Genomic DNA, 19,847 nt, shown 5'->3' with positions numbered 1-19,847 from the left:
GTGGGGGCCAGATTGGTTCAATCGATCTAGGTTAGGAGCTGCCGTCGCTCTAACATTCAGAATAGTTTTAGTTACATGTTTTTCTTTTTCTTTTTTTCCAGTGTAACTACATTGTTCCTGCCACACTGGTTATCATCATCTTCATCTGCTTCCAACAAGATGCTTATGTGTCCTCCACCAACCTGCCTGTGCTGGCCTTGCTGCTGCTGCTCTATGGGTAATTATATATACTCCATCTTCTTCCTAATTATAGGAAGAAGATGGAGTTTTGTTGATGTTGATTTATGTGCTAATCAGACATATTTGGTCGCGGCGTGACTGCCAGCTAATCGATGCTAACATGCTACGCCATAGTAGCACTAAACAGGCACTGAGTGACCACAATACGTCCATCATGTCCTCATGTGTAATGTTTAAATGTTTTTCTATTTTTTCGGACTACAATGTGCAATAATGTTTTATGTATGTGTGTATATGTATTCATATGCATGCAGATATGCATCTGTGTGGATACATATACATATACATAGATACATCTGTCATCTCTATCTTTTTTTTTTTTTTTACTATTTATACTACCATATTGTATATGCACCTTAGGAGGAGCTGCTCCAATTTCGTTGTTCTTTGAACCTGTTCATTGCAATAATGACAATAAAACTCTATTCTATTCTAATTTCCGTTTTTGGAATCATACAATCTTCTACTTTTTTAAAAACATTTATGACTCAGACCTTGCTGATTGTTAAATGTTCCTTCCAGATGGTCCATCACCCCTTTGATGTACCCAGCGTCCTTCTTCTTTAAGATCCCCAGCACCGCCTACGTGGTTCTGACCAGCGTCAACATACTGATCGGAATCAACGGCAGCGTGTCCACATTTGTACTGGAGCTGTTTGGAGGCAATGTAAATGACAACTTCCCTGTCAATTTGTTTTTCCAACACGCATCACAACTATTACAGGACTGAGACTGAATAATTGATACTTTTAGGAGATCGGTGGTATCAATGACATCCTGAAGAACGTGTTCCTCATCTTCCCTCACTTCTGTCTGGGGAGAGGCCTGATCGACATGGTGAAGAACCAAGCAATGGCTGATGCTTTGGAAAGATTTGGTAAGCATAGTAAAATGGTCTAGCAGGAAGAGGAAACTGATCCCTACTGTTTTGAATTGCAACTGCATGAATATGTTCATGCGTTGTGGTGAAGAAGGAGATGAGCCGGAAGGCAAAGCTCTCAATTTACCGGTCGATCTACGTTCCCATCCTCACCTATGGTCATGAGCTTTGGGTCATGACCGAAAGGATAAGATCACGGGTACAAGCGGCCCAAATGAGTTTCCAGGTCTCTCCCTTAGAGATAGGGTGAGAAGCTCTGCCAACCGGGAGGAACTCAAAGTAAAGCCGCTGCTCCTTCACAGATGAGGTGGTTCGGGCATCTGGTCAGGATGCCACCCGAACGCCTCCCTAGGGAGGTGTTTAGGGCACGTCCAACCGGTAGGAGGCCACGGGGAAGACCCAGGACACGTTGGGAAGACTATGTCTCCCGGCTGGCCTGGGAACGCCTCGGGATCCCCCGGGAAGAGCTAGACGAAGTGGCTGGGGAGAGGGAAGTCTGGGTTTCACTGCTTAGGCTGTTGCCCCCGCGACCCGACCTCGGATACGCGGAAGATGATGGATGGATGGATGAATATGTTCCTGTGGGTTCTTAACAAGATGGAATTGTGTGTCTTAAGGTGAAAACCGTTTCCGTTCTCCCTTGGCTTGGGACATGGTGGGAAAGAACCTGTTCGCAATGGCCATTGAAGGAGTGATCTTCTTTTGCATCACTGTCCTCATTCAGTATCACTTCTGCATCAAGGCCAGGTAACTGTGTTACAATTTTTATTCTCATGCCTCTGTTCTAACACCTTCACAGTAATTATGGTTTGACTGTCGCTGCTGTGTTGGATCCACTATGGATTGAACTTTCACAGTATCATGTTAGACCCGATCCACTATGGATTGAACTTTCACAGTAGCATGTTAGACCCGATCCACTATGGATTGAACTTTCACAGTAGCATGTTAGACCCGATCCACTATGGATTGAACTTTCACAGTATCATGTTAGACCCGATCCACTATGGATTGAACTTTCACAGTATCATGTTAGACCCGATCCACTATGGATTGAACTTTCACAGTATCATGTTAGACCCGATCCACTATGGATTGAACTTTCACAGTAGCATGTTAGACCCGATCCACTATGGATTGAACTTTCACAGTAGCATGTTAGACCCGATCCACTATGGATTGAACTTTCACAGTAGCATGTTAGACCCGATCCACTATGGATTGAACTTTCACAGTAGCATGTTAGACCCGATCCACTATGGATTGAACTTTCACAGTATCATGTTAGACCCGATCCACTATGGATTGAACTTTCACAGTATCATGTTAGACCCGATCCACTATGGATTGAACTTTCACAGTATCATGTTAGACCCGATCCACTATGGATTGAACTTTCACAGTAGCATGTTAGACCCGATCCACTATGGATTGAACTTTCACAGTAGCATGTTAGACCCGATCCACTATGGATTGAACTTTCACAGTAGCATGTTAGACCCGATCCACTATGGATTGAACTTTCACAGTAGCATGTTATACCCGATCCACTATGGATTGAACTTTCACAGTAGCATGTTAGACCCGATCCACTATGGATTGAACTTTCACAGTAGCATGTTAGACCCGATCCACTATGGATTGAACTTTCACAGTATCATGTTAGACCCAATCCACTATGGATTGAACTTTCACAGTTGCATGTTAGACCCGATCCACTATGGATTGAACTTTCACAGTAGCATGTTATACCCGATCCACTATGGATTGAACTTTCACAGTAGCATGTTAGACCCGATCCACTATGGATTGAACTTTCACAGTATCATGTTAGACCCGATCCACTATGGATTGAACTTTCACAGTATCATGTTAGACCCGATCCACTATGGATTGAACTTTCACAGTATCATGTTAGACCCGATCCACTATGGATTGAACTTTCACAGTAGCATGTTAGACCCGATCCACTATGGATTGAACTTTCACAGTAGCATGTTGGACCCGATCCACTATGGGTTGAACTTTCACAGTAGCATGTTAGACCCGATCCACTATGGATTGAACTTTCACAGTAGCATGTTAGACCCGATCCACTATGGATTGAACTTTCACAGTATCATGTTAGACCCGATCCACTATGGATTGAACTTTCACAGTAGCATGTTAGACCCGATCCACTATGGATTGAACTTTCACAGTAGCATGTTAGACCCGATCCACTATGGATTGAACTTTCACAGTATCATGTTAGACCCACTCCACTATGGATTAAACTTTCACAGTTGCATGTTAGACCCGATCCACTACGGATTGAACTTTCACAGTAGCATGTTAGACCCGATCCACTATGGATTGAACTTTCACAGTATCATGTTAGACCCGATCCACTATGGATTGAACTTTCACAGTAGCATGTTAGACCCGATCCACTATGGATTGAACTTTCACAGTATCATGTTAGACCCGATCCACTATGGATTGAACTTTCACAGTAGCATGTTAGACCCGATCCACTATGGATTGAACTTTCACAGTATCATGTTAGACCCGATCCACTATGGATTGAACTTTCACAGTAGCATGTTAGACCGGATCCACTATGGATTGAACTTTCACAGTAGCATGTTAGACCCGATCCACTATGGATTGAACTTTCACAGTATCATGTTAGACCCGATCCACTATGGATTGAACTTTCACAGTATCATGTTAGACCCGATCCACTATGGATTGAACTTTCACAGTAGCATGTTAGACCCGCTCGACATCCATTGCTTTCGTCCTCTCCAAGGTTCTCATAGTCTTTATTGTCACCGACGTCCCACTGGGTGTGAGTTTACCTTGCCCTTATGTGGGCCTACCGAGGATGTCGTAGTGTTTTGTGCAGCCCTTTGAGACACTAGTGATTTAGGCCTATATAAGTAAACATTGATTGATTGATTGATTGATAATGTTCTTACCTCCATGTATTGCCTTTGCACCGTTTCAGGTCATCCTCCAGCCACCTGAAGCCTATCGGAGAAGAGGATGAAGATGTGGCCAGAGAACGACAGAGAATTCTCAGTGGAGGAGGACAGACCGACATCTTGGAGCTTCGGCAGCTCACTAAGATTTATAAGAGGAAACAGAAGCCGGCTGTGGACCGACTCTGTGTTGGCATCCCCCCAGGCGAGGTAGGAAATGTACATTTTACCCTACTAGGGATGGGCGCTATGGTTATATACAGTTACATTATTTTGTTAAAAATATTATTAATCTTGTTGACGATTTACGGTTAATAGCTGGTTATTTGTTGTTTTAACATAGTTCTGTCTTAACTTCTGTTAAAACTGCATAGGCACTTATTTTTCTATTGTTTGGATATTTTACATTAGTTTTGGGTGATAATACATATCTGGGTATTGATCCAATACCAAGTAATTGCAGAGGAAGTATTGCCGAAAATCTTCAAAATAATTGAATGATTAAATTTTTTAGCCTTACTATCATGTTATTTTTGTATCGATCCGTCCTCCCACCCTTCTTTGTATTCAAGAGTCCCAGCTTATCAAACAAACTTAATATATACCGTACTTTTCGGAGTATAAGTCGCTCCGGAGTATAAGTTCCAACTGCCGAAAATGCATAATAAAGAAGGAAAAAAACATATAGGTCGCATTTTTGGGGGAAATTTATTTGATAAAACCCAACACCAAGAATAGACATATGAAAGGCAATTTAAAATAAATAAAGAATAGTGAACAACAGGCTGAATAAGTGTACGTTATATGAGGCATAAATAACCAACTGAGAAGGTGCCTGGTATGTTAACCTAACATATTATGGTAAGAGTCATTCAAATAACTATAACATATAGAACATGCTATACCTTTACCAAACAATCTGTCACTCATAATCGCTAAATCCCATGAAATCGTATACGTCTAGTCCAGGGGTCACCAACCTTTTTGAAACCAAGAGCTACTTTTTGGGTGCTGATTAATGTGAAGGGCTACCAGTTTGATACACACATAAATAAATTGCCAGAAATGGCCAATTTGCTCAATTTACCTTTAACTCTTATGTTTTTATTAATAAACTAGCTAATTCGAATCTTTTTGAAAAAAAAAAAAAACAATAATTCATGGAACATCATTTGTATTTTTTCCTGATTAAGATTAATTTTAGAATTTTGAAGACATGTTTTGAATAGGTTAAAATCCAATCTGCTCTTTGTTAGAATATATAACAAATTTGACCAAGCTATATTACAAAGACAAATCATTATTTCTTCTAGATTTTCCAGAACAAAATTTTTTAAAGAAATTCAAAACACTTTGAAAAAGGATTTAAATGATATTTGACAGATTTTCTCGATTTGCCAGAATAATTGTTTTGAATTTTAATCATAATAAGTTTGAAGAAATATTTCACAAATATTCTTCGTCGAAAAAACACAAGCTAAAATGTATTTATTATTCTTTACAATAAAAAAATAAATTTACTTGAACATTGATTTAAATCGTCAGGAAAAAAGAGGAAGGTATTGAAAAGGTAAAAAGGTAAATGTGTTTAAAAATCCTAAAAATCATATTTAAGGTGGTATTTTTTTCTCTGAAATTGTCTTTCTGAAAGTTATAAGAAGCGAAGTAAAAAAAGAAATGAATTTATTTTAACAAGAGAAGACCAAGTCTTTAAAATATATTCTTGGATTTTCAAATTTTATTAGAGTTTTGTCTCTCTTAGAATTAAAAATGTCGAGCAAAGTGAGACCAGCTTGCTAGTAAATAAATACAATTTTAAAAATAGAGGCAGCTCACTGGTAAGTGCTGCTATTTGAGCTATTTTTAGAACAGGCCAGCGGGCGACTCATCTGGTCCTTACGGGCGACCTGGTGCCCGCGGGCACCGCGTTGGTGAACCCTGGTCTAGTCTCTTACATGAATAAGCTAAATAATCCATCCATCCATCCATTTTCTACCGCTTATTCCCTTTTGGGGTCGCGGGGGGCGCTGGCGCCTATCTCAGATTTGATATTTTACGATAATGTGTTAATAATCTCACACACAAGTCGCTCCTGAGTATAAGTCACACCCCCGGTCAAACTATGAAAAAAACTGTGATTTATAGTCCGAAAAATATGGTAATAGGCTTGAAAAATACTGGCAAACACTTTTGACGGCTCAACAATAGACAATAGATTTACTTCCCGGCTCTTTGACCACTCTGATGAGGCTCAGCTGCATAATTGCCGACCTCCCCGATTATTCCGGGAGGTTTCCGGACTTAAGTGCCTCTCCCAGAAATCACCCGGGGCAAACAGTCTTCGATTATCAATCGTACTACAATATTGAGAGCATGCCTTTACCTTATTCTAAAACATGTCGTCGAGCTCGTTTTTACACCAAGTTATCTGCGTACAGGCCGGTCACAAGTAGTATACAGCCTCTATCAACGCACGTAAGTGACTGCAAAGCATACTTGTTCAACAGCCATACAGGTTACACTGAGGGTTGTGATATAAACTACTTTAACACTCTTACTAATATGCGCCACACTGTGAACCCACACCAAACAAAAATGACAAACACATTACGGGAGAACATCCGCACTGTAACACAACATAAACACAACAGCACAAATACCCAGAATCCCATGCATCCCTAACTCTTCCGGGCTACATTATACACCCGCGCTAGCAACAAATCCCCACCAAATTTCCATATTAAGGTGCGGTCTGCGTGTCTGAGACCTCTGGTTAATTCATTTTAAATTTCAAGAGAGTTTTGTGGCTCCCATTGTTTTCTTTATTTTGTGAAACGGGTCAAAATGAGGGCTTCACGGTGGCAGAGGGGTTAGTGCGTCTGCCTCACCTGCAGTCCTGGGTTCAAATCCAGACTCGGGATCTTTCTGTGTGGCGTGGCGCAGTGGGAGAGTGGCCGTGCGCAACCCGAGGGGCCCTGGTTCAAATCCCACCTAGTACCAACCTCGTCAAGACACTTCACCCTTGCTCCTGATGGGTGCTGGTTGGCGCCTTGCATGGCAGCTCCCTCCATCAGTGTGTGAATGTGTGTGTGAATGGGTAAATGTGGAAGTAGTGTCAAAGCGCTTTGAGTACCTTGAAGGTAGAAAAGCGCTATACAACTACAACTCATTTATCATTTATTTATTTGCATGTTCTCCCCGTGAATGCGTGGGTTCCCTCCGGGTACTCCGGCTTCCTCCCACTTCCAAAGACATGCACCTGGGGATAGGTTGATTGGCAACACTAAATTGGCCCTAGTGTGTGAATGTGAGTGTGAATGTTGTCTGTCTATCTGTGTTGGCCCTGCGATGAGGTGGCGACTTGTCCAGGGTGTACCCCGCCTTCCGCCCGATTGTAGCTGAGATAGGCGCCAGCACCCCCCGCCACCCCAAAAGCGAATAAGCGGTAGAAAATGGATGGGATGGGATGGGTCAAAATGGCTCTTTGAGTGGTAAAGGTTGCCGACCCCTGCCGTAAATAAATGAAATGTGGGTTAAGGCTATATGGTAACTTTCTTTATCTTGCAGTGTTTTGGTTTGCTGGGAGTCAATGGAGCGGGCAAAACCAGCACGTTTAAAATGCTGACAGGAGACTCGGTGGTCACAAGTGGAGAGGCCTATCTGGCAGGAAAGAGGTGGGACACTAAATGATATTTATTGATGACGGGTGTTGTCTCATTGGAAGTAGAACATTAAAACTGTTTGTCTGACCCCAGTGTAACAACAGAAATAGATGAGGTGCATCAGAACATGGGATACTGTCCTCAGTTTGATGCCATCAATGACCTGCTGACGGGACGGGAGCACCTTGAGTTCTACGCCATTCTAAGAGGCGTGCCGGAGAAGGAAGTGTGTGAGGTCAGTAGAGCACACACACAAACCAAGGAGACACTTGCACAGCAGAGATAATTGATGACACAGACACTTTATCAAAAAATGGTTACATATAAATCATCTGTCTATGTGTAATCTGGTATTTAGGGCGTGATTTACTAATATCTAAATAGCATTTGCAAACTATAAAATTGCATGTTCTATCAGTGGGTGTGTTGGGGGTACAATTGATAAGTGCGAAAGTGGTGCAGCTCGCTCTATTTAAATGAGGATTTTACATGTGAACAGGCTGTCACCATGGAAACACTCCTGTCCCTCAAATGTTTGGCATCATGTGGTTCAACCTGTGACGTTTTGTTAACATGTTGCACATAAATATACAAACCCCGTTTCCTTATGAGTTGGGAAATTGTATTAGATGTAAATTTAAACGGAATACAATGATTTGCAAATCCTTTTCAACCAATATTCAGTGGAATATGCTACAAAGACAACATATTTGATGTCCAAACTGATAAAAATATTTTTTTTTTTTTGCAAATAATCATTAACTTTAAAATTTGATGCCAGCAACACGTGACAAAGAAGTCGGGAAGGGTGGCAATAAATATTGATAAAGTTGAGGAATGCTCATCAAACACTTATATGGAACATCCCACAGGTGTGCAGGCTAATTGGGAACAGGTGGGTGCCATGATTGGGTATAAAAGCATCCATTTCCATTTTCTACCGCTTGTTCCCGTTTGGGGTAGCGGGGGGCGCTGGCGCCTATCTCAGCTACAATCGGGCGGAAGGCGGGGTACACCCTGGACAAGTCGCCACCTCATCGCAGGGCCAACACAGATAGACAGACAACATTCACACTCACATTCACACACTAGGGCCAATTTAGTGTTGCCAATCAACCTATCCCCAGGTGCATGTCTTTGGAAGTGGGAGGAAGCCGGAGTACCCGGAGGGAACCCACGCATTCACGGGGAGAACATGCAAACTCCACACAGAAAGATCCCGAGCCTGGATTTGAACCCAGGACTGCAGGACCTTCGTATTGTGAGGCAGACGCACTAACCCCTCTTCCACCGTGAAGCCCGGGTATAGAAGCAGCTTACATGAAATGTTAAGTAATTCACAAACAAGGATGGGGCGAGGGTCACCACTTTGTAAGCAAATTGTCGAACAGTTTTAGGACAACATTTCTCAACGAGCTATTGAAAGGAATTTAGGGATTTTACCATATATGGTCAGTAAAATCATCAAAGTTCAAAGAATCTGGAGAAATCACTGCACGTAAGCGATGATATTACAGACTTTTGATCCCCTCAGGCGGTACTGCATCGAAAACCAAAATCAGTGTGTAAAGGATATCACCACATGGGCTCAGGAACACTTGATAAAACCACTGTCAGTAACTACAGTTGGTCTCTACATCTGTAAGTGCAAGTTAAAACTCTACTTTGCAAAGCCAAACCCATTTTATCAACAATATCCTGAAACGCCGCCGGCTTGGCTGGGCCCGAGCTCACCTAAGATGGACTGATGCAAAGTGAAAAGGTGTTCTGTGGTCTGACGAGTCCACATTTCAAATTATCTTTGGAAACAGAGGACGTGGTGTCCTCCGGAACAAAGAGGAAATAATTCCACTTTCAAAGCTTCAACAATTAGTTTCCTGAGTTCCCAAACGTTTATTGAGTGTTGTTAAAAGAAAAGCTGATGTAACACATGCCCTTTCCCAACTACTTTGGCACGTGCTGCAGCCAAGAAATTTTAAGTTAATTATTATTTGCAAAAAAAAAATAAAGTTTATGAGTTTGAACATCAAATATCTTGTCTTTGCAGTCCATTCAATTGAATATGGGTTGAAAATGATTTTCAAATCATTGTATTCCGTTTATATTTACATCTAACACAATTTGCCAACTCATATGGTTTGTAATACGAACAACGTTTTCCATCCTATATTAAAGCAGGATCTAGAAAAAAATTTTAAAATTAGTATGCTGATGGTGAGCTCTGGGATGCTCTCTGGTGTTGTGGTTATGCATAAAAAAATACATATTTCAAGGTTTTTTTCCATACAGGAAATGTTACAATAATATATTTCCTATGTGAAAAAACTAAAAAAGAATGCCAGCAGACACAAAAACGAATCAATTGAATTTGTTTAAAACAGCCCATTAGGTCATCCAGCAATTCGAAAATTGTAAAATGATATTGCGAATAGACTATATATGTAAATGTGTTGACACACAACTATAGCTCGGTTGGTTGAGTGGCCATGCCAGCAACTTGAGGGTTCCAGGTTCGATCCCCGCTTCCGCCATCCTAGTCACTGCCGTTGTGTCCTTGGGCAAGACACTTTACCCACCTGCTCCCAGTGCCACCCACACTGGTTTAAATGTAACTTAGATATTGGGTTTCACTTGGTAAAGCGCTTTGAGTCACTAGAGAAAAAGCGCTATATAAATATAATTCACTTCACTTTACTTCACACAGACGGGAACATTATATCTCTGAATCGTCTCTTTGCAGCACGATTACGCTCCTTTCTCACATTGATTATGCATATTTGCAAGTTGGCATTATTTTAAACATGTTAGATATAGACGCACAATTGCGGCAGCAGAACAGTTTTAGTCTTAATAAATCCTCACTGCAAGTGTTCCAAATGATTATACTCTGTTTGCAGCTTCTCCTCCCAGTATTATAGGCTTTCTGATGATCAGCATATATTCTGCATATTCATGAAGACAGACACGCTAAATTGATTGCACTCTCTAATTTGCTCATTTGACACCGGACTTCCACTGAATCTGAAAAGGGCACGGAACGGCACACCCACAGCGGCGGACTCTTTCCGGGTTTTTTTGTAATTAATGTCTCCAATTTCACCGCTTGCGGAACGTCACGACATGCTGTTGACGTTCCGCATTCTGGCGCTAAATATACGTTTATATATAGTAAATATATATAGTTTATATTTTTGCCAGATGCCGCAACAAGTTATTCACAAACATAAAATAAAATATCTGGTTTACTTTCAAAATAAAATACTCCGTCAAGCGGCGACGGAACTTGTCAAAGCTTATCCGACTTAATTTCATCTTGTTGTTATCAAATGGTAAATGGTAAATGGGTTGTGCTTGTATAGCGCTTTTCTACCTTCAAAGTACTCAAAGCGCTTTGACACTACTTCCACCCATACATTGATGGAGGGAGCTGCCATGCAAGGCGCTAAACAGCACCCATCAGGAGCAAGGGTGAAGTGTCTTACTCAGGACACAACGTACGTGACTAGGTGGGAATTGAACCAGGGACCCTCGGGTTGCGCACGGCCACTCTCCCAACTGCGCCACGCCATCCCACGCCATCAAGGCAAAACTTTTGTTGGTGTTGCCGTTCACCACCGGTTATTAATGGCAGGACTGAGTTTACATTTTGGTGAATTTACGAAACTGAAACACTAAAAAGGAATGCCATAATAAGATAATTATACTAAAACAGACACTTGTAAACATGTTAGCGTATCCGCTAATGCTAACAACGCTAGCTTGATTACATTACGATAGCATGTACAAATATGCATGAAAACACTATTACAGACATCACACATAGGACGGTGTAGTAAGTATGAATCGTTTTAGTTATACTGTAAAACTTACAAACATTGCTTAAAGTAATGAATAAAAAAATCCTTTTGAGTAGAAATGCTGTATGGACAAAACAGGACTTATACTTCCAGTTCAAGGCACAAAACAGGAAGTACACTTTCAACTTGTTGTGAGTGAACTCATCCAAAAGATGGCGCAATAGCACAAATAATATCTCACCTTTTCATACGCTCTGTCGGTGTTACATGAAAACTGTGTTGGATAAAACACATTATGGCTGTCAGCAAAGAAAAAATCTAAAAATTAGCCGCAAGGTTCAAAGCATTGGAAAAAAAGTAGCGGATGTATAAGGTGTATGTGGAGGTTGCCCTCTTGGGGGTTCTCCTGACCCCAAAAATCTTCTCGTGAGCCCGGTAGTCTGGTATAACAAAGTTTTCATTGGGCGCACACGCGCCAGGTCTGCGTCTTTTCAATCTGTCGGCTGCTCTTCCTTTTGCGGCGTGTTCTCAGGCGCTTGTGTGGTTCGTCTGGCTCAAACTCCAACTTTAACAACTGTGTCTCGGCTCGGCTGCTGCTAATAAGCATGGCAGGTGTTTGGATGATAATAATAGTAATAATAATGGATTAGATTTATATCTCGCTTTTCTATTGTTAGATACTCAAAGCGCTCACAGAGAAGTGGGAACCCATCATTCATTCACACCTGGTGGTGGTAAGCTACATCTGTAGCTACAGCTGCCCTGGGGTAGACTGACGGAAGCGTGGCTGCCAGTTTGCACCTACGGCCCCTCCGACCACCCCCTATCATTCATTCATCATTCATTCACCAGTGTGAGCGGCACCGGGGGCAAGGGTGAAGTGTCCTGCCCAAGGACACAACGGCAGCGATTTGGATGTCAATAGGTGGGAAGCGAACCTGCAACCCTCAGGTTTCTGGCACGGCCGCTCTACCCACTACGCAATGCCACCCCAGCTGGGTAATCCAATCACCTGCCAGCTGTGCTTCGAGGCCGGTCCTTACGGCAGGCCCGCAGACCACGCCCCCCCTCCACAGTATATAATCCAAACAATTGTGACTAAAGCAGCTCGCTGTACTTGCTTATGACATTCCCCCACCCAGCTTTTTGAGGTATCCTTGTTTTTTTCTCCACAAGGTGGCGGAGTGGGGCATCCGCAAGTTGGGGTTAGTCAAGTATGTGGACAAGAAAGCAGGCAGCTACAGTGGAGGCAACATGAGGAAACTGTCTACTGCCATCGCTCTCATAGGAGGACCACCTGTCGTGTTCCTGGTCAGTAGGCAATAAACACACAATCGCGCAGATGCTCCAAAATGAAATGTATTCACATCCCCTTGCGTTTCAACAGGATGAACCGACGACAGGCATGGACCCTAAGGCACGGCGCGCCCTGTGGAACGCCATACTGAGCATCATCAAAGAGGGACGATCGGTGGTCCTGACCTCCCACAGGTTAGATGCTCACACCTGCAGTGTCATTTTTTTTTTTTTATCGATTTTTGCCCAAACATGCATCATCTGAGTTTTTGTTTTTTTCACAGCATGGAGGAATGTGAAGCACTTTGCACCAGGATGGCCATCATGGTCAACGGCAGGTTCCGCTGCCTGGGGAGTGTGCAGCACCTTAAAAACAGGTAGGAACCGCAGCAGAAAATAAAGTTGTGTGACGTCATCAATGCACGGACTGTTATCGTCATCTTCGACTCCTCAGGTTTGGGGATGGCTACACCATCATCCTCAGGGTGGCCGGACCGGATCCAGACCTCCGGCCGGTGACGGAGTTTATCGAGCAAGAACTACCAGGCAGTAACCTGAAGGAGAAACATCGCAACATGCTTCAGTACCAGCTTCCCTCATCCCTCACCTCCCTCGCACGGATCTTCTCCCTGCTGGCCACCAACAAGGAGGCACTTAGGATAGAGGACTACTCTGTCTCTCAGACCACTTTAGACCAAGTAGGCTGCCTTCCTTTTTCTACATTTTCCTATTATGTATATATATATATATATATATATATATATATATATATATATATATATATATATATATACATCCATCCATCCATTTTCTACCGCTTATTCCCTTTCGAGGTCGCGGGGGGCGCTGGCGCCTATCTCAGCTACAATCGGGCGGAAGGCGGGGTACACCCTGGACAAGTCGCCACCTCATCGCAGGGCCAACACAGATAGACAGACAACATTCACACTCACATTCACACACTAGGGACCATTTAGTGTTGCCAATCAACCTATCCCCAGGTGCATGTCTTTGGAAGTGGGAGGAAGCCGGAGTACCCGGAGGGAACCCACGCATTCACGGGGAGAACATGCAAACTCCACACAGAAAGATCCCAAGCCTGGATTTGAACCCAGGACTGCAGGAACTTCTTATTGTGAGGCAGACGCACTAACCCCTCTTCCACCGTGAAGCCCTTATATGTATACAGTGGGGCAAAAAAGTATTTAATCAGCCATCGATTGTGCAAGTTGTCCCACTTAAAATGATGACAGAGGTCTGTAATGTTCATCATAGGTACACTTCAACTGTTAGAGACAGAATGTGAAAAAAAAATCCAGGAATTCACATTGGAGGAATTTTAAAGAATTTATTTGTAAATGATGGTGGAAAATAAGAATTTGGTCAGCAATTCAAAGCTCTCACTGATGGAAGGAGGTTTTGGCTCAAAATCTCACGATACATGGCCCCATTCATTCTTTCCTTAACACGGATCAATCGTCCTGTCCCCTTAGTAGGAAAAACAGCCCCAAAGCATGATGTTTCCACCCCCATGCTTCACAGTAGGTGTGGTGTTCTTGGGATGCAACTCAGTATTCTTCTTCCTCCAAACACAACGCATTGAGTTTATACCAAAAAGTTCTATTTTGGTTTCATCTGACCACATGACATTCTCCCAATCCTCTGCTGTATCATCCATGTATCCTTTTTGGTATAAACTCAACGCGTTGTGTTTGGAGGAAGAAGAATACTGAGTTGCATCCCAAGAACACCATACCTACTGTGAAGCATGGGGGTGGAAACATCATTCTTTGGGGCTTTTTTTCTGCTAAGGGGACAGGACGATTGATCCGTGTTAAGGAAAGAATGAATATATCGTGAGATTTTGAGCCAAAACCTCCTTCCATCAGTGAGAGCTTTGAATGGTTGACCAAATACTTATTTTCCACCATAATTTACAAATAAATTCTTTAAAATTCCTCCAATGTGAATTCCTGGATTTTTTTTTTCACATTCTGTCTCTCACAGTTGAAGTGTACCTATGATGAAAATTACAGACCTCTGTCATCATTTTAAGTGGGAGAACTTGCACAATCGCTGGCTGACTAAATACTTTTTTGCCCCACTGTATATATATAGATTTTTTTCATAATAATATATGTATATATTCTTCATTTAAAATGACAGTAATTCCTTGTTTGTCACTTTTAATTGGTTCCAGGCCTGACCCTGGTGAATGAATATCCTCTCAGACTAAATTAAATATTTTTATTGCTCGTGTAAAAAAAAAAAAAACAACTTCTAACCAACGTTCCCTCCCGCGCAGAAAAACAAAAATCCCATTTGAACTTTAAACAAAATAAACACATTACAATTTATTCTGTATGGTTTTGCAATGCAACTCTATGAGTGACCAGTGACAACAAGAATGGCCCCCGATGAATAAAACAATCTTTGTCAACACAGTTCAATTATGGTCTGTCGAGACACTTTACCGACAGGAATTGCGTCAATCACTTTATTGAGCAAAACTGTTTGTAACCACGCCAAAAACATGAGTAAAGAAAACTTTTATCGATAAAAACTGGTAATTTTCTGCCGTACAAACTAGGCTTAAACCAACTTTGTCATCCGTCGTTTCAACAGAAGCCGCTCGCTCTCTCACCTGCACCAACACAAGCTCTCATGGCACTTAGCCAGTGTTGCGTTTATGGCCACACAAATAGTCGGACAACCCCAACGCCACACTATGTGTAAAAGCCAGGTTGTAACACTCTGACTCCTCAATCAGATGTGTGCTTAATTTACTGCCATTTATTAAGAATGTTATTCCAAGGATAGTATTCACTAGATTTCATAAAGTATTACGGACCATCGATCCCTCAGGCGGCACTGTATCAAAAACCGACATCGGTGTGTAAAGGATATCACCACATGGGCTCAGTAAAACCACCGTCAGTAACTACAGTTGGTCGCTACATCCGTAAGTGCAAGTTAAAACTCTACTTTGCAAAACGAAAGTCATTTATCAACAACACCCGGAAACACCGCCGGTTTCGCTGGGCCCGAGCTCATTTAAGATGGACTAATGCAAAGTGGGAAAGTGTTTTATAATGTTTTCATATGATTTGATGTACATTTTTTTTTTTTTTTTTAAATAATGACATGATTATATATTAGAGATGCGCGGTTTGCGGTCCCATCCGCGGAGTCCGCGGATAAACCACGAGTCGGGCGGGTGACATGACGAAAAAATTTATTTTAATTAAATTCGGGCGGGTGGCGGTTGAACCATCCGGAAATATTTTATATACATGGTTCTGGGATCGGTATCCTTTGCCACTCAAAGGACCATTTAAGACGCTATTATTCTCTTGAATTACTACCGGCAGTCACCCAGATAATAAGTATTAGGGCGTGCTGTGAAGTCATTGGCTTTGTCGCCTTCTACAACATGTACAATCTGCTTGTCAGTCCAGCAACATGTTGTGTGTGGCTTCCACAAAAATGCGCACACGATTGCAAGGCACACTGGGTGACACAGAGTACACTAATGGTTGTGATATAAACAATTTTAACACTCTTAGTAATACGCGCCACGCCGTGAAGCCACACCAATTAAGAACGACAAACACATTTCGGGAGAACATCCTCACAGTAACACAACATAAACGCAACACAACAAATACCCAGAATCCTTTGTATCCGTGACAATTCCTGACTATTTTATACACCCCGCTAGCAGCAAACCCCGCCACCCCCCGTGCGTCGGTAAAGTGGGCGGGGTTGGGGGCAGGGGCGTGTAAAATATATTCACAGCACGCCCATATTCTTGTCATCAGGATGAACGCTATTGGATAGTTGTGAGAACGTTAGCGGCTCCATTTGTTTACATTCCTCTGTGCAACAGGTTTAAATAGCTCTGTGAGTGGTAAAGGCGGCCGACTTCTGATGTATTTCAGCGGGCGGTTGGTGGGTGGGTACGATTCTGATAAAATGCTGGTTCGGGGGGACGGCGGGTGGATGACGACTTTGGTGATGCGGTTGCGGATGATATGATTGCCTATCTCTATTATAAATATTAATTTTCCTTCCCTTTCTTTACTCCATCAAGGTGTTTGTAAATTTTGCCAAGGACCAAAGTGATGAGGACCACTTAAAAGACATCCACCTAAGCAAACGGGACGCCGTCGTGGTGGACGTTTCCCAGCTCAACTCTTTCCTCATGGACAACAAGACCAGGGAGAGCTGTGTTTGATTCCAGCAGTGGGTACTGCCATGCACCATCCCCCCTCGCCGCCCCCCAGAAAATCTGAAGTGGACGACGGGCCTTTTTGTTTTGTTTCTTTCTCATTTATAGTCTTCTTTTTTTTTTTTTTAATCGTAAATCCTCAGTGGGACCTGCTGTTAAACGCACAGCCTCTGAAGACGTGAGGAGGCAGATCGCAGGTTTTTTTTTTTTTTTCGTGAAAGACACTGAACTTGATGCAAATCAATGCAAGAAATCTCTATATTTAAAGACGGGTGAGGGTTTGGAGACCGGCGCTTCTTCCCCTCCACCGTATCGGACACTTGAAGTGCGTGTTTGACTGGGAGAGTGGCCAAGCTGCCCAGTTTTTTTTTTTTTTTTGAAAGCCTATTCCGAAAAGTTCCGATCATTCACTGCCAACTGCAAAAAAAAAAAAAAAAAAGGACTAACAATTCTTATTCAGGGTTTGATCTCTTTGTTACCGACAGCAGTTTTATAAAACAGTCCGACTCATTTCAAAGGAGGAACACCAAACGTTTTTACACATGACATTTATTTTTTTGTTTTTCGGATGTATACGCTAAGTCGTAACTTTGTTGTATTTTTGGAAGAACTAGTTTTTTTAATGGTTTCTCCTTGACGTGGTTCATCACAGTGCCTATGTGAAGAGGAGGAGTACATCCGAGCACTCCTTTTTATGAAGGACAACAACAAAATAGGCCCCCAGGGAACGTTCCAGACAAAGCACAGAAACTGCTTTTTTTTTTTTTTTTCAAAGGAAGCTCTCACGTCTCGAAACGTGCAACACGCCGTCTTGAAATGGTTGTGACTCCCTTCGAGTGGAAACGGACGAACTATGTAAGCTCCGATTATTGCATGCTCTCCTCCGCTTTGAAGCCACGTACTTGCGGGCTTTACATCCAATTGTTGTTAGTGGGGATGGAAGTAGAAAGGCGGCGCTCGCGCATGCGTAACGACGAAAAAGTACCACTATTGGAACTGAAGATGGCGCTTGAGTTGGACGTAGATGTTTTCTGTGCAGTAAGCGGTCTTGTGGCGTTAACAAAAATATGTCTGCGGCGGAATCAAGAAAGTATCTGTGCCAAATTGAGCTACATACAGTAGGGAAGGGATTCATAAAGCCACATTCCATGAGAGGAAGATTAGGGGGTTAATCATTTTTTGCAATGCAGTCTGCTGAAAATGACGGAAAGCGCCACTCTACATATTAACGGATGCTGTGGTCAAAGTTGGAACACATTTTAAGATATCCGACGCTGGCCGATAAAGCGGACAGTGGACCCTCTGGATTTGTCACGTTTCATGTGTCGGGTACATCGCGAAAAATCCCTTTTCGACTGCATTTATCAACCGGCAGAGACAACTGTTTTATAAAAATTGAAATGTGTAGATTCATGTTCCCCCAATTCAAAGCAATGGTCAAAGGAGGGGGTTAATCATTTCCTCAATGCAGTCTGCTGAAAATGACCGAAAGCGCCACTCTACATATTAACTTGTGAAAGTTGGAACTGCCACCAAAAACACATTTTAAGATATCCGACGCTGGCCGATAAAGCGGACAGTGGACCCTCTGGATTTGTCATGTTTCATGTGTCGGGTTCATTGCGAAATCTCTTTTCTACTGCATTTATCAACCAGCAGAGACAACTGTTTTGTAAAAATTTGAAATGTGTAGTTTCACGTTTCCCAGATTCGAAGCAATCGTCAAGGGAGGGGGTTAATCATTTTCTCAATGCAGTCTGCTGAAAATGACCGAAAGCGCCACTCTACATATTAACTTGTGAAAGTTGGAACTGCCACCAAAAACACATTTTAAGCCGTATTTCCTTGAATTGCCGCAGGGCATATAGTATGCGCCTGCCTTGAATTACTGCCGGGTCAAACTCGCTTCCCAAAATAATTAGCGCATACTTAGTATTACCGCCTGGTCAAACTCGTGACGTCACGAGTGACACTTCCCCTGTCATCATTTTCAAAATGGAGGAGGCTGATTTCAATATCGGGAATTTGAAATCGCATAAAGGGAAGAAAATTAACAGCTATTTGGTAGGATTTAAGGTCCAAGCTTACATCACACTCAAATTTTTACTGCATACCTTTGGTAAGTGCCGGAGGTAGAAGAGGTTTTATAATAATTAAGCGCATGCTTACTTTTACCGCATGCCTTTGGTAAGCGCAGGAGTGAGAAGAGGTTTTAAATTAATCAGCGCCCCCTGGTGGCTAAAGCGGATCACGCACCCTCTTGATTTGTCACGTTTCATGTGTCTGGTAAATTGCGAAATCCCTTTTCTACTGCATTTATCAACCAGCGGAGACAACTGTTTTGTAACATTTCAATTCAAAGCAGTCGTTCAAAGGACATCTGATGTAAAATAGTGACAAGTTGCCAAACTGTGCTGCCATGACTTCCAAGGACAACTATGGACTGGACACGATCTGGGACCACAGAAACTGAGTTAGTCCGACCAAATGATTACGATACATATCCAGGGCTCAATTGGATGGTAGGCTTGTATTACCGGTGCTCAGTGTTATCACAGAAAGGGTTTCCTTAGATCTCTGGACTAGTTAGAAAAGCTGTTACGCTTCATAATGTTGAAGAAGAAAAAGAAGAAGAAAAAAAAAAGCTTGATTAAAGCCGATGGGATATCAAAAAACAAAAACAAAGAAAAGATACTGCACTGGAGCACCGAAACATTTGTTTTGAAAGGTGAACTTGGTCGGACAGTGCTTGAGCCGGAAAAAAAGAAGTCAAAA

The 19,847-nt window shown here is 42.4% G+C and overlaps 1 protein-coding gene across 1 annotated transcript in view; it reads left to right on the top strand.

Moving 5' to 3' along the window:
• Positions 1-19,847, top strand: part of LOC133538683 (phospholipid-transporting ATPase ABCA1-like) — a 129,452-nt gene extending 109,605 nt beyond the window's left edge. The window contains exons 38-49 of the mRNA XM_061880383.1: positions 102-217; positions 763-907; positions 994-1,117; positions 1,738-1,867; positions 4,113-4,296; positions 7,654-7,760; positions 7,842-7,983; positions 12,722-12,856; positions 12,933-13,036; positions 13,126-13,218; positions 13,296-13,539; positions 16,935-19,847. Coding sequence (XP_061736367.1) covers positions 102-217; positions 763-907; positions 994-1,117; positions 1,738-1,867; positions 4,113-4,296; positions 7,654-7,760; positions 7,842-7,983; positions 12,722-12,856; positions 12,933-13,036; positions 13,126-13,218; positions 13,296-13,539; positions 16,935-17,078 — 1,668 coding nt within the window. The 3' untranslated portion in view covers positions 17,079-19,847. The remainder of the gene's footprint in view (positions 1-101; positions 218-762; positions 908-993; positions 1,118-1,737; positions 1,868-4,112; positions 4,297-7,653; positions 7,761-7,841; positions 7,984-12,721; positions 12,857-12,932; positions 13,037-13,125; positions 13,219-13,295; positions 13,540-16,934) is intronic.

This window comes from Nerophis ophidion, linkage group LG20, assembly GCF_033978795.1.
Source record: "Nerophis ophidion isolate RoL-2023_Sa linkage group LG20, RoL_Noph_v1.0, whole genome shotgun sequence".
In the NCBI taxonomy this organism is placed as follows: domain Eukaryota; kingdom Metazoa; phylum Chordata; class Actinopteri; order Syngnathiformes; family Syngnathidae; genus Nerophis; species Nerophis ophidion.
This window is presented reverse-complemented; position numbering and strand designations above follow the sequence as displayed.